Genomic DNA, 15,631 nt, shown 5'->3' with positions numbered 1-15,631 from the left:
ACATCTTCTTCGGGCGGACGGCGAACAGCTCCGACTGTTCCGAATGCCGGCCGCCCTCTGCAGCGTCATCTGATGCTCAGCCGCGATTGGCTGAGCATAACTGTGCTCAGCCAATCGCGGCTGAGCAGCTGATGACGCGGCCGCGTCATCAGCGACTGGCTGAGCACAGTTGTGACGCGGCCGAGGGGGGACGGGTGGCAGCGACTTGGCCGTCCGTCCGAAGATGACGTTTGGCACAAGATGGCGGACTGCTCTCGACACGGATCAGGTAATGTATAATGCACCACACTTCCGGGTACACGGGTGGGGGTGGGGGGACACGGGGAACGGGGCGATTCACAGACATAACATACATTACAAAGTTGTATAACTTTGTAATGTGTGTTATTCTGTGATAATTTCTGAGCGCCGCACTACCCCTTTAAGTCCATGTTTCACTTTATCTAGGAGTCCAAGAACACTGACTGGGGATATTTGCCAAACCAAACTATCTCTCTAAAAGGAGAGACTTCCCATCTGCAGACAGCTGTTTCTGGGTTATTTTCCCTTCATCAGGCACAGATTACCAGTCAGTCAATGTTCTAAGATACCTAGATGGAGTGAAACACCATCTTTGCCCAAGTAGTGTGAGAGCTATTTTGCATATCCTTTCATTCCAGAATTCCCAGTGGAAAAGAAATGGCCTTTAAGCCTCCACCCATCTATAGTGATGGACTCTCCTTAAAGGGGTACTCCGGGCTGGGGTTATTTTTATTGTATGGCCGGGGAAGGGGTGGATAAAGAGGCCGGCGGTCACTTACCTCCCCGGGTTCCAGGGTTAAGTCCCGCATTGCGCCACCCTGTTCTGAGCTGCGGCTTGAGACGTGACATCTCAAGGCAGCTCAGCTACTCAGCAGTTGTAGCGGGGTCCCACCTCGGCCGGTGAATCAAGCCTCAAGCCGCAGCTCAAACAGGAAGCGGCAGCAGGACGGGAGAACGGGGTGGCGTGATCTGGAACTTGGCGCTGGAACATGGGGAGGTAAGTGACCAGCGGCCTCTAGAACCACCCCTTCCCCATACAATAAAAATAACCCCAGCCCGGAGTACCCCTTTAAGGAGAACTAGTATCCCTTTAACTCACATCTATAGGCCTCTGAGTACTCAGCCAACACCCTGCTCTGCACTGATGAAGGGACAATAACACTGAAACAGCTGTCTGCAGGTGGGAAGTCTTTCCTTTCCGAGAGATAGTTATACAAATATCTCCAGTCAGGGTTATAAGACTCCAAGATGGAGTGAGACACTGATGTTAGGGGACATCACTTTGCCTAAGTGGTGTGAGAGCTATTTTGCATATTGATTTTTCATACATGATGTTATCCACACACACACAAAAAATCACAATAAATTACACAAATACAATAGATGTGTATAAAGTTTAAAAAAACCTCTATCCCTGGATAGAATAGATAGAAGCGCCTGCTGCTGTGGATTTTAAAATCTACAATGGTGTATTCTATCCAGTCTAACACAGTGCTCTTTGCTGCCACCTCCTGGCCTGAGAAGAAGAGGTTTTCTATGGGGATTTGCTACTGCTCTGGACAGTTCCTGACATGAACAGAGGTGGCAGCAGAGAGCACTGTGTCACACTGGAAAGAATACACCACTTCCTGTAGCACATACAGCAGCTGATAAGTACTGGAAGACTAGAGATTTTTAAATAAAAGTAATTCACAAATCAGTATAACTTTTTGAAACTAGCAGATTTGAAAGAACAATAAATTTCGCTGGAGTACGAAAGACTTTAAAGACTGTAAGGACCCTTTCCAACAGAAATGGGGGGGGGGGGGGGGGGGTTGGAGTGAACACTGTAGTGACTCTACCTTGTCAATTCGTCTACGTTTTACTGTTCTTGGTATTCAGTATGCATATCCTTTCCAACTACGAGTTTTTTCTTATTTTTTTCCTTTTTGTAACAGTCACTGACAGGCAGACAATCGGAGTATGAAAGGTAAATGTTACTAATGGAAAATAAGGATTGTCATAGGAAGATCTAAAATAGACATCATTGTCCCACAATAGCAGCGGCGACCTGGGAGCTTGTTCTAAATTAGTCAGAAAGACTTGAAGTACGACAAGTGGAAGGAACCAGAAGGGTGGGACCTTCTGCCCTCTGGAAACAACTGATAAAATAACGTCCTCTCCTCAGTCAGAGCCAGACAGGATGCGGGTGAAGTGTGTTCAAAGGCACGCAGGAATAAACAGAGGAAATCAATCTGCACCATGACATCACTCCGGCCTGGTCCGCTCTCCCATCAGGCATCTAACCAGGCTGAAATGTTGCTGATAAGATGAAGGAATGTGAGACCGATCACACTAGGTGTGTCAGGCTCCAAGTGCAGGCTCGCACTACTACTAACTTTCCAAAACAGAAAAATTTTTAATTATACATATATGTTTTATCCATATAGAATTGTTTAAACTGTACAAAAAGTACAAGCCGGTATATAAAATTCAGCCGCACAACAGAGATCTGGAAAGGTAGAAGCATCATGTATTTTTAGTCTCTGAATGTCACTATGTGGCACTATGAATTTTAGGCTATGTTCACAAATTAAAAAACATTTTTTAAAAAAGTGAAAAGGCTCCCGCTTTTTCATAATAATTTACCTCAATGCATTGAAGTCAATGGGATGACAGACGTCCAATGCACACAGTGTATAAAACGATGGACGTTGTCTGTGCAGACGTCAATAATGATCATGACAATTTTTTCTGGGCGTCTTTTACAAAAAGCGGACGTTATTTTTTTGTTGGTCACACACAGTTTATCTTTTTTCACCGTCCTTACAGCTTTTACTAGTAAATGAGATGGACTTTTCAATTAAAGACACAACCAAAGGGCAATCAGTCCACCTGAGCTAGAATAATAGACCAACAGCCGTTGCCAAACAGCCAAATGGACGTCATTTTGTGTGTAAAAAAACACTACAGGAAGGGGGCCGGGGGAAATTGAAAAAGTTACTATGCTTATCGTTCCCCGAGCCGGTGCTGCGCCGCATCACGGAGCTCCTGGACCCCACCGGCTGTCATTCTCTCTACGGTTCCAGATATGTCATGACCTGGGATCCACTTCACAGACAGGTGAGATTTAACCTGCTTAACCTATCAGTGACTGCAGCGCTATCCCGCCCCAATAACTGACTGGCTAAGGCTAGGTTCACACTGCGTTTTCAGCATCCGTTTAACGGATCCGTTTTTTTTAACGTCCAGAAAAATAGGGTCAGCAACGTTTTTTGGTCCGTTTTGGTCCGCCAAAAAAAACGGATCCGTTTTTTTTTATAATGGAAGTCAATGGAAAAACGGATGCACACAAATGAATCCGTTTTTTTCAATCCGTTTTTCATGCATTTTTTGCAAAAAACGGATGCGTTAAACGGATGCTGAAAACGCAGTGTGAACCTAGCCTAAGCAGGGCGTCCATCAGCCGGGTCGTGAAATAGCCGGCTGGGAGCTCAGAAGATGGCAAGGAACAATGTCAATGGCAATGTCAATGCTTCTTGTCTTTGTCCTAGAACAGGGGTAGGGAACCTTGGCTCTTCAGCTCCTGCAAAACTACAATTTCCATTGTGTCTGGACGGCCAAATGTGTCCACTATGGATCTAAACTGTATTTATACTATCAATAATGGGGCTGATTTACAAACAATCCATCAATTATAAGCCATTATGCTGTCAATTGTGTCTGGGTTTTTTTGCGCCCAAATCATTCATGTGGTAAATCTGGAAGGTTTTTCACAAGACAAAGTTAAAACCCGACCATCCTGCCACACTAGAACTGGCTGGAAAATAAAACCCATTAAAAAAATGATGGTTTGCTTAGTAAATCTGTCAGTTGTGGCGGATTTGAAAGGACACACCCACTTGGCATTTTTTTGGGGGAAAAAAACTGTCACACACCTAATAGGATAGATTTACTAACGTGTTCCAGTCACAAAAATGACTGTTTTTTGTGCATTTTCCCTGTTGGTTTGGTGTTCCAACATATTTACTAAAGGTGTGCGACACAATTTTTCCAAAAGAAACGACAAACCTGTAATTTTTGTCTAAAAACCACCAAAGGGGTGTCATGGCTGTGTCCTTTAAAACCTGCCACAACTGACAGATTTCATCATTTCTTTGATGGGTTTTCTATTCTAAAAGTTCTAGAGTGGCGGGATGGTTGGGTTTACCAAGGGCGTGCTCCATATTGATGAATTGGGCGAGAAAAACTCGACATAACCGACAGCATAAAGTCTTATAAGACACATTGTTAGTAAATGAGTCCCAGTATGTTTACTCTAGCTAACATTTTCTAGTTTTGTAGACTGGTTGCTAAGAACCTACCTGCATGACAACCTAACTGAAAATATTACGGTTGTCGTGCAAATAAAGCGTAACCATCAGACTGTCAGTCAATTGTGAAGTTTTCAACAGTAAAAAAGATATAAAATGCAGCCGTATTTTGCATCTAATAATGGGCTACAGTAAAGTCTAAGGAAGAACACTGGTCTGTGCACACATTGTAATTTTTTTTTATACACAGCAAGGATTTCCCCGGAATGTCGCTGGCAGACAGCAATGCTTCATTGACCTGCTGGTCACCAGATTAATAGCTAAGCAGTGGGAGCAGTGATTTCCTATGGACATCAGACTCATCTCTTCTAATTTGCATATCGGGTACACAAACGAGAGGGCAGTGATTTCTCCGTGGCAAGACCTGCAGGAGGTGGTAAGTATGAGAAGCTCTATCGGGCGGTCTGGTGGGTTCTGCCCCAGGTGCCAGGGTGGTAGGTTCCCTTTAGGGGAATTTAGTTTTCACAACCCAGGAATATGCAGGATGCACCCCTCACCCATTAAAGCGACTCTGTACCCACAATCTGACCCTCCCCAAACCACTTGTACCTTCGGATAGCTGCTTTTAATCCAAGATCTGTCCTGGGGTCCGTTCTGCAGGTGATGCAGTTATTGTCCTAAAAAAATACTTTTAAACTTGCAGCCCTGTGCCAAACTGGCGTGGCCTAGAGTGACTATGCATTAGGCTGGCACACCCTCTCCCTCTAGGCAGATTGTCTACTATTCATCACCTGTGTGAGCACAGCACTTGGGCTGGATCATTAAGGTAACTGTGCAGTTTTCACTGCAGAGAAATAGGAAAAATCCTGCCAGTGGCATTCCTAATGATGAAGAGGGTGGGGAGGAGGGACGGAGGGGTGGTGCAAAGTTAGGGCACAGATACTCTAGGCCACGCCAGTTTGACCCAGGGCTGCAAGTTTAAAAGTTGTTTTTTAGAACAATAACTGCATCACCTGCCGAACAGACCCCAGGACAGATCTTGGATTAAAAAGCAGCTATCTGATGGTACAAGTGGTTTGGGGGGGGGGTCAGATTGTGGGTACAGAGTCCCTTTAAAGTCTTTCTGCAGTCGCGTCACAAGACATACAGAACCTGAAAGCCTCCATGCCCCGTATCTCATCTTGTATCCAGGCTAGAGGTCTCTATACCCCAACAGGGTGCAGAGACTCTTTTCAAATGTACAGTTCTCCCCAATAAACTTATTATTCTGCTCTAATCTTGTAATCACATCTATCATTTGTCCATTCACTCAAATACATAGTTAGTAACGTTGAAAATAGACGTCCATTTACCCAAAGCAACCAATCAAAGCTCATAAGAAAAATCTGGGCAATAAAGTTTTAATCCGATTCAAACAACAGTCAAAGGGGGAGATTTATCAGACATGGTGTAAAGTGAAACTGGCTCAGTTGCCCCTAGCAACCAATCAGATTCCACTTCATTCCTCACAGACTCTTTGGAAAATGAAAGGTGGAATCTGATTGGTTGCTAGGGGCAACTGAGCCAGTCTCACTTTACACCATGTTTGATAAATCTCCCCCTATGAGTTTAGTACATACTTCCTGAGAGACAATGCTATTTATCGTAACTCGATTTTAAACGATTGCAGTACAAAATATCCAGTAATCCGGATGAGCTGCACTATTGTCCAATTATCACTGTAATGTACTTACAAAATATCATTAAACTGCTTCTCAAATGTCCACATATGCGACATGGGAACCAGCCAGGACTTCTCCTGGGCCGCAATATTTCCACAGCGGAGACACCGCTCGTGCCAAACTTGTTTTAAGTTTTCTGAACTTCAAAAGCAGAGCTAAATTAGTTGGTGCGCGGTGCGTGTTCTGTTCCATTGCAGATTTTTTATGTTCTCCAGTTCTGGCACCGTCTCTGATTCATTTACACATTTGATAGTGTGATGCCAAAGTAAGTTATTGGAAACACTGAACAGGAAGGGAGTGTCTTGACTTTGCACTGTTCTTGAGAAATGTTTGAGACTGGACAATGTTTGCACATGTCTATCCACATGGGCTACAGATTTTTTTTTTTTTTTTTACACAAACCTAAAAATCTTCTTAAACACATAATATGTGTTGCCAGTCATGTAGGCCAATGTCTTACTGAAAATTTCAGTAGCATTTCAGCCCATCTGCCCCATAGTGTACCAGTATGACAGCCCGGCTCCTGCTTTAAAGCAAATTTACCACAAGGTACATCGCTTTGGGCTTTTTACATTAACAGAAGGCACCGGTCTGGGGATGCCTGTGGCACGTTCCTTTTTTTTTGGGAACCGCCACCTGGTTCCTGCCACGGTCTATTCCCGAGCTCTGGGGGGCTCCAGCCTCCAGTTTGACGAAACCCCCTCCTCACTGTCATATGGTTCCATAAGACTCAATCGGACAGGAGATCATCACACCCATTGTTTCGGTACGGGGCTTGGGAATAGACCAGCGCCAAGCACAGGAACTAGGCTGCAGTTAAAAGAGAAAAAAAAAAAGACTGTGCCACCAGCAGCTCCGTGCTGGCGCTGGTCTGTTCATGTAAAAAACACAAAGCGATGTGCCTAGTGGTACATACACTTTAACTACCAGATATGGTGAATAATGTTAAAACAATGGCCCTTTTACACTGGCCAATTATCGGCAAGGAGCATTGCCAGAAACATTGCACCGATAGTTGTGTAAAAGTGTCAGCTGATTGGATCTTTTGAGTCGGCCTAAATATCATTGTCTCCCTGTGTAATTGGCCCTTTGTTTGCTTCTGTAGACACCCCATATTGGGCAGTCGAAAAGGACCCCAACTTCTTACAGGCCTTGGTCAGATTGTGGACACAACATGTAAGGAATCTGTAGGCATCGTTGTACTTTTTGACTTCCTAGTGATATGATGATCGGTGCCGATAGGTTCCTACAGCAACAGGGGCACTTGTCCCCAACACAGCGTTATGTGGACAGGCAGATTACAACTCAATACTTCTAGTGTAGCGTATTAGAGCAGCAATCTGTTGCCCGTTGATATAGTATCCTTGGGGCTATTAAAATCTTTTGCCATACAGTGTAAGGCTATGTTCACACGTCGTATTAGACCGGCTGTTCCGTGACCCGGCCGGGTCACGGAACGGCCGGTCTCTGCCTGGATCATCCCGGCCGGTACTTAAGTACCGGCCGGATGATCTTTCCGGCCACAGGGTTCTGATGCGGGCACATCAGCGTGCGCCCGCATCAGAACTTCCCACAGCACCGGAAATGTCAGTTATTTGCAGCGCCGCACGGGATCCTGACTGGAGCGTATACGATGTGTATACACTCCGGCCGGGATCCTATAGATCAATAGGCAGTGTTCACAGGCGCATAAAGTACGGCCGTACTTATACGTAGTGTGAACATAGCCTAATGGCGTAAATTAAATGCAAGAAAATAAATACAAAAATCACATGTTTTCAATCCCTTCAACAAAGAGTTAAGAAAAATTAACCAATAAGATACATGAACGCCAAATTGGTGCCATTAAAAAGTACAACATAATTTCGGAAACTAATCCCCTGTATGGCTGTCAATAGACAAATGAAAAAGTTACAACCCTTGGAAGGCGACCCTAGAAAAAAGAAATATACAGGTCATCAGTATCCCACAGGGCGGTATATGTATCCACCACATGTGCTTGGATGCATAAAAGACTTGTAAGGGATTGACCAAGAATTCAAAAGTAGAAGAAAGGCAGACTACATACTAAGCCAGTAACTAGAGATAAGCAAAGCGGCCAAGGTACGAACCTGAACCATCAGCATTTGAATCGCACTGTCTTCCTGTTCCGTGAGGAAGGTGGAGACAGCCCAAGTCCGGCCTGGAAAACAGGGATACAGCCCATGACCTAGGCTGTTTTCCAGGTGGGACTCGGGCCGGTTCGCTCTTCTCTACCAGTAACCTTTGGACATAAATGAAGTTTGGCAGTAAGGAGCCGAGGAGGTGCAATAGTGGCGACCCTTACTAGTTCCTCTGTGGAAGCTAAATAATTCAAAAATATATCAATATACCTGCACCTGTGCAGTTAGAGTTACACAGTAAGGTATAGGCCAGAGATGGGGAACCTTCGGCCCTCCAGCTGTTGCAAAACTACACTTCCCATCATGCTTGAACCATTCCAAAGGGAATTGTAGATTACCAACAGTTGGAGGGCCACATGTTCCCCATGACCCCATCCCTCGTGTAGTCTCATTCAGTTTAGGCTTTGTTAGCTTGGAGACAAGAATCCTAGAGCCAAGATTTAAGGGTATATTTTTTAGAGTTCATACAAAAACTCCTGAGTTTCAAAGCAATAAACTTGTTATGATCTGCTTGTTAAGGATCTGCTAGGATCCTTGCCTGGTTTGGGTATGAGGCCTATTAAAGGGTTAATCCAGCGCTACAAAAACATGGATACTTTCCTACAGAGACAGCTGGCTGTCCCTGGCTGGCTTTATCTGCAACACTGTAGCTTCTTTGTAATACCAGGAGGGTTAATCACAGTGAGTTCATTAGCAACTTGACCTCGGGATAACCCTCCCAGCATTACAAAGAAGCTACAATGTTGCAGATAAAGCCAGTTAGGGACTTGTTTACACCAGCCTTCTCAGAAGGGAGGGGGGACAAGGGGAGAGAAAAGCTCACACACAGATTTTTATGTCTTCAGCAGAAAGCAGCAGCTGAGAACTTGGGAAGGAGACTGAATAGATAATAACAAGTATGGAAGGAATTATTAGTCTGATCATGGGCAGCAATATATGAAAAGTTATGTTTGAGTGGAATACCCCTTTATGTCGCAACTGGTGGTTCAAACGATTTAAGGTGTACATGCCCGACAGAGACCGGTGGGCAGCATTACTCTGTTGGACACCTCCCATGTTCTATGATGTAAACAGTTAAAAAAAAAAATCTGTGAAATCAGATAAAGCCGTGGCCGATCTCTGCCCTACAGAGGTTTGGGTTTGATATGGTGTTTGGGATGGGGCCACTCTGTTCTGGTGCGGTGTGTGGTGGGCCAATAAATACTGCACCGACTACTCACTTTCTACTGTCTACTGACTGGTGGGGGCCCCGAGGCTCAGACCTTCCCTTCTCGTCTGGCAGTTGGTGAGGGATCGTTTCCGTGACCCCCGCTAATCTTCTGATATTACACTGTATTATTTCAGGAAATAGACATTGGCGTCTCTCATTAGGGACAGGTTATAGATGTCAGTGCTTCCTTCTCTCACCAAAAGAATGGCCAGCGTTCTATTGAAGTCTATGGGGACAGTAGACATACTGAACCTACAAATAGAGGTCACAAAACCCCAATTCACATAATCGGTAAGGGTCCCTAAAATGGGATCTGCACCTTTCTTTCCTATTATTTAACATGTCAAAAGTAGCGTTGAGCGGACTTGTCTGGGTTCAGCAATGTTCTCCAAACCCGAACGTTCTGTATTTGACTCCGGACGGCTGAAGAAGTTGGATACCGCCCTATGGCTGCCAGAAAAACATAGATACAGCCTATGGCTTATGGGTGTATCCATGTTTCCCAGGACTCCCTAGGGCGGCATCCAACTTCTCCAGCCGTTGGGAGTCAAATGCAGAGAATTCGGGTTTGGAGAACATTGCTGAACCCAAACACTTTGACAAGTCAGATCAACGCTATTCAAGAGTTTTGATTGGTCATTGGAATGATTGAGGAGAAGCGCGGGTAAGCGCTTCACTCTCTGGCTTTCTGCATCTCCATCCTGTTGCAGAAGATGGCTTATAATAAGACGCGACTGCTGCAACTGGATGGAGATGGCAGCAAGCCGGGGAGTATAGGGCCCACGTCTCCCAGCTTGTTCTAATAATCGGTGGGAATCTGACATCTAGACCGCCGCTGAGCAAAGCGCTTGGCATGTCTCTGTGACAAAATTTTTGTTAAATCATATGGACAATACCAGAATATGGCATCAATTTTTTTTTAAATGGGAACATACACAAATAACAGAAATAACAAGTATGAACTTACCACTCCCAGGACCGGCGTTAGGACCCGACCCGGACTCTGGGATCTCACATCACGATTCGGCTGATGGACTGTCCGCTCAGCCAGTCAGGGGGCGGGACACTGCTCCAGTCACTGATTGGCTGAGTGGCCAGTCCATCAGCTGAGAAGTCATCAAAATTCAGGGGAAAATGGCTTCCAGCGGGGGTCACGATGCCAGTCCCACCACTCACCACTGGTACGCAGAGAGGTAGGTTCCTACTTGTTATCAAATTCGCCCCTGCCGGGTTTTAAAGGTGGCCGGACTTCGCCTTTAATGATCATGTGCGTCTTTTAAGCCAATCACATTGTTAATAAGAAACCTGTTATCTTTCCGGACCTGTCTGCCAAGCAGTATGGCTGCCGCCGGCATCATTATTGATGTCTATAAGAGATGCAATGTGCTGTTGGAAATAATCTTTCCATATCTTCACAGACTTCAATATATACGGCTGCATTCGAGCACAGCCGCTTCTACACTAAAGATGGTGGGAAAAGAGGCCATCTTGGCATTGCTTATAGTCTTACACACCCTCTTCACATAATACCAGAACATACAGGAAAAATACTCATATTATTCCCAGACTCCTTAAACGGGTAGTTCACCCAAAAATTTTTTGCTTTCAAATCAACTGGTGTCAGAAAGTGCCAGAGATTTGAAATTTACTTCTATAAAAAAAATCTCCAGTCTTCCAGTACTTATCAGCTGCTGTATGTCCTGCAGGAAGTGGTGTATTCTCTCTAGTCTGACACAGTGCTCTCTGCTGCCACCTCTGTCCATGTCAAGAACTGAAATATGCAAAAGAACCCTCCGGAGACACCATCAGAGTCTCAACGTAGTGAGCTAGCCAGACCTTCCTCCGGGAAGGAACAACCAAGCCAAGGAATGTCTGCAGTCAAGGAAACAACCCAAGCAAGGTATCCATCCACAGACAGCTGTTTCGGGGTATTTTCCCCTCATCAATGTGGAGTAGGCTTCTGGCTAGTGGGAGCAATGCCTAGTAAGTGCCATGTCAGGAACTGTCCAGAGCAGGAGAGGTTTTCTATAGGGATTTGCTGCTGCTCTGGACAGTTCCTGACATGGACAGAGGTGGCAGCAGAGAACATTGTGTCAGACTGGAGAGAATACACCACTTCCTGCAGGACATACAGCAGCTGATAAGTACTGGAAGACTGGAGATTTTTTAATAGAAGTAAATAACAAATCTCAAACCAGTTGATTTGAAAGAATTTTTTGGGTGAACAACCCCTTTAATATATACTGATTTTAAACTTGTTTGGTGTATTGTATGATATTCAGAGTGTGAATACTGATTTATTCATTGGATGCGGCATGTCCACCCATGCAATTACATTGAAAAGTATGGTCCAAGTATCCAAAAGATTTTACCCGCTCACCCTGTGCACAAAGTAAGATGATCTATGTACATTTCAGCTCAACTCAATAGCTGTGCTACAATTCCCCATCGGTTTCTCTTATGTTGAGGAAGACACTGCACAAAATCTGCACTAAAACTGCACAAAATCTGCACTAAAACTACACAAAATCTGCACTGAAAAACTGCACAAAATCTGCACTGAAGAACTGCACAAAATCTGCACTAAAACTACACAAAATCTGCACTGAAAAACTGCACAAAATCTGCACTGAAGAACTGCACAAAATCTGCACTAAAACTGCACAAAATCTGCACTAAAACTGCACAAAATCTGCACTGAAAAACTGCACAAAATCTTCAAAGCTTTTAAAGAGCAACTTGTGAATTTTTTTCCACTTTAAATCACCTGGTGTCAGACAATGAAAGAGATGTGTCTTCCAGTACTTATCAGCTGCTGTATGTCATAGATATAGATATGCAGGACATACAGCAGCTGATGAGTACTGGAAGACTAGAAATTTTTTAATAGAAGTAAATTACAAATTTAAAAAAAAGTTCTCTTGCTGGAGTTGCCCTTTAATGCAAATAACCTGCTTTCTTGCTTAGCTTTTCTATGTAATATTAACAAGCTCGGTAACGTTATCCTATGTATACTCTTTACTTTTCTCCAGTAATTTGACTAAAAATCTGTTATCCCCGACCACCAACCTCATCCAAAACTTTACAATCAGTGCGAGACAATAAATGAATGGAATATAAAGACAGGGAAAAATATATGACATATTCAGCAGAGTGTATATATATATATATATATATATATATATATATATATATATATATATATATATATATACACATACACAGCCTGACAATGAATAAGTGTGTGGCTCCCCAGGCTGCCCATGTCCATGTACTCACCCAGTACAGCCAGGATGCTGATGACATGGAGCAGGATTTGCCCCTTTGTCCAGGCTGTGTGATGGCCGGGCAGCATCTTTCTGTCTGTCAGGAGTGGCGGAGCCTTCTGTGCCCTGTAAGGTCAGAGCTGCAGAGAGGAGTGAGTGCTGGATGGGGCTCAGCCTGGAGCACTAGTGAGGTGGAGTCACAAAGGTCCAGTGTTTCCTATGATATGTTTAGGTGCCCCCCTTCCATGCTATTACGTAAAGTAGGGGGAGGATAAACCTCCAAGGGAATCAACTTCTTCTCCGACTTAAAACAAACCATGGAAATGTGAATATCACTACAGGAATGAATGCGATGCGATATATATATTTATATATATTTAGATATATATTGTAAAGTTTCCTGGAAGCTTTATTTTAATAATTCATATAAAAATAAAAATTTTATAAAACAGCTCATATCTTAAAGTTATATAGATTTGCGATTTACTTCTATTTAAAAATCTCCAGTCTTCCAGTACTTATCAGCAGCTGTATGTTCTGCAGAATGTGGTGTACTCCCCTTCAGTCTCTATAATGTAGCTATGTGATGGGAGACGCTCTGTCTGAAGACAAGACTGAAGTATTTTGGTAGCGATACCTTTATTTACCAACCAGAAAAATTATATGCACAAGTTTTTTTGACTGAGGCCCCCATCACATGTCCGTGAAATTTATCTGGATTTCCTGAGAAGTAATTTCCGGACCCCTATGGTTCTGTTGGGTGGGATTTTTGTTGAAGGCGGAAAAGTGTGCATCCAGAGTGTGCATCCAGAGTGTGCATCCAGAGCTGGGCACGGATACCCAATAAAACCCTATGGGGGCACCCAGAATTCCGGACAGCTCTGGATCCACATCAGGAATATGACTGGAATTCTGGATGCATAGCATGGCGGCCCGGGCCAGCACCCAGGTAGGTGCACCGGGTGCTGATGCTGGCCCTTTAACTGTGATTGACTGGGCCAAGAGCCATTGGTTCCCTACCCTGTCAATCACTCTTATCGCTGGCGGCAGCATTATACCTCTGGCCACAAGTGATCGCTATTCCCGCCCCAGCATTGCACCACATGGGTGACATCACTTGTGCGTACACAGAACCATAAGAGCGCAGGAGAAGCTGGAGGAGGACGCCGCTGCAGTCTGATGCAGGTGAGTATGATTTTTTTCCCCCTCCTCCGTTTCTACGGCCAGGAAACACTGATGGTTTCCTGAAGCTTCCTGATCACTGTTTACTGACTGTAAAAATAGCCATGGACGTGTGAAGGGGACCCAGCACGCCGTGGCTCTTTTCTTAACAAAATATTAATGTATTATCGTTTATTCTAAAATTCTAAAGTAATCGTTACATTGTATCTTCCTCATAGCGTTTTCCAATAGAGCTTAAAGCTACAGACAGAGGCCGGGTCCTAGAACATGGCTGAGCTCCCGCTATAGCCAACAGTCAGGGTATATGCACACAGGGTAATCCTCGAAGAAAACTGCGGAATCCACCGCTCACTCCCCCGCGCTCCCGTTTGATGATAGCTGCCCGTCACATAGGCTCCATTATATGTTCGGGCAGATTCATGTCAATTCTTTGGGCGGACAGCGGAATCCACCTGACCATTGAATGGAGTCTATGGAGCTGGCAAAGATGGAAGCAGAAGCGCCCGGGGACGAGCAGCGGATTCTGCAGTGAGTTTTCCGGGAGAATTAGGGTGGTATTACACAGGCCGATGGGGGCCCGATAATAACCGTAACCGAGCGCCAATCTGCTAGATCGGTGCTCATTTACTGGGCCTATTACACGTCCCAATAATTGTTTAACAAGGGCTGCATGGACATCGTTACCGATGTCCTTGCAGCCCTTGCTTAAACTGTATACTTTACCTATCCATGGTCCAGGGCTCCTCTTGCGGTTTGCTTCTCCCGCGCCTCCAGCTGCAAAGCGGCCTGTCTCAGCTAACAGGCCGCCCAGCCAATCACTGGCTGCGGCGGTCCCGGTCTGTGATTGGCTGAGTGGTCTGTCTGCTCTGACAGGCCGCTCTGCAGCTGGAGCGCGCGGGACCCGGGGAGAAGAAGACCACAAGAGGAGCCCTGCAGCCTGGATAGGTAATATATACAGTTTGGAAATCATCAGCCGCCGATTGTGCACCACAATTACACATAGCGATGCGCGGTTGGCACCCAACAATTATAGGTCCAAACCTATATCAACGATCAGCCAATGATTGTCATCAGCTGATCGTTTTGTTTATTACATGGATAGAGCCGATTATCGCTCTGTGTAATAGGGCCCTTACTCCCCCCCCCCCCCCGCCCATCACACGAGTGGGGGATACGGCTGGTATATGCAGTGAGAAGGGGCCAATCTTACCCTTTCCCTTGGCATATGCCAGGTGTGCCCCGCCAGGTTTAGTTTCTGGCTGTGGAATCGTGCTGTATTTCTCAGAAAGCGTCCCCCATCTTTTGGTCGCATGAATTACTTCAAGATGCTGGATACTTAATGACCCTCTGACTGACACACGACCTATGGCAGTATAGCAGTGGAGGACCCCCGCTCCGGCGGCAGAGACTGAGCCCTCCTTGTAACCCAAGAAGAAGTCATTATAGAAGGATAAACAATGCTAACGAGCTTCCTGCATTTCCTCGGGATCCGGTCACCACGTTAGACACAATACCGAGGGCTGAGGAGCTGCACATTGCCTTACAGTCCGCTAGTCGCTCAGCAACACAGCCCAACGCTCCTCATTACCGTTACATGTAGGTTGTTACAATCCTATTAGGACTGAGAAATTACCGGGAAAAAAGTGACGTTGTATCTTGTTCTCTTCTGTAGAACGTTCCTGTTCTAGTAATACTGACCACAGGGTTTTGTTGATAAAGTTATGTGCACACTGTGTATAAACAACGGCCGCTGCCTGACATGTTCCTGCGGCTGATA

General features: G+C 45.0%; 1 protein-coding gene across 1 annotated transcript in view; it reads right to left on the bottom strand.

Annotated features, from left to right (window-relative positions):
- CD34 (CD34 molecule) overlaps nucleotides 1-12,855 on the bottom strand; it is a 53,070-nt gene extending 40,215 nt beyond the window's left edge. The window contains exon 1 of the mRNA XM_069945110.1: nucleotides 12,686-12,855. Within this exon, the coding sequence (XP_069801211.1) occupies nucleotides 12,686-12,761 (76 nt within the window). The 5' untranslated portion in view covers nucleotides 12,762-12,855. The remainder of the gene's footprint in view (nucleotides 1-12,685) is intronic.
- Nucleotides 12,856-15,631: the final 2,776 nt, after the last annotated feature.

The sequence above is a fragment of the Dendropsophus ebraccatus genome, chromosome 11, assembly GCF_027789765.1.
Source record: "Dendropsophus ebraccatus isolate aDenEbr1 chromosome 11, aDenEbr1.pat, whole genome shotgun sequence".
In the NCBI taxonomy this organism is placed as follows: domain Eukaryota; kingdom Metazoa; phylum Chordata; class Amphibia; order Anura; family Hylidae; genus Dendropsophus; species Dendropsophus ebraccatus.
The sequence above is the reverse complement of the archived record's forward strand: the minus strand, read 5'-3'. Positions and strand labels throughout refer to the sequence as shown.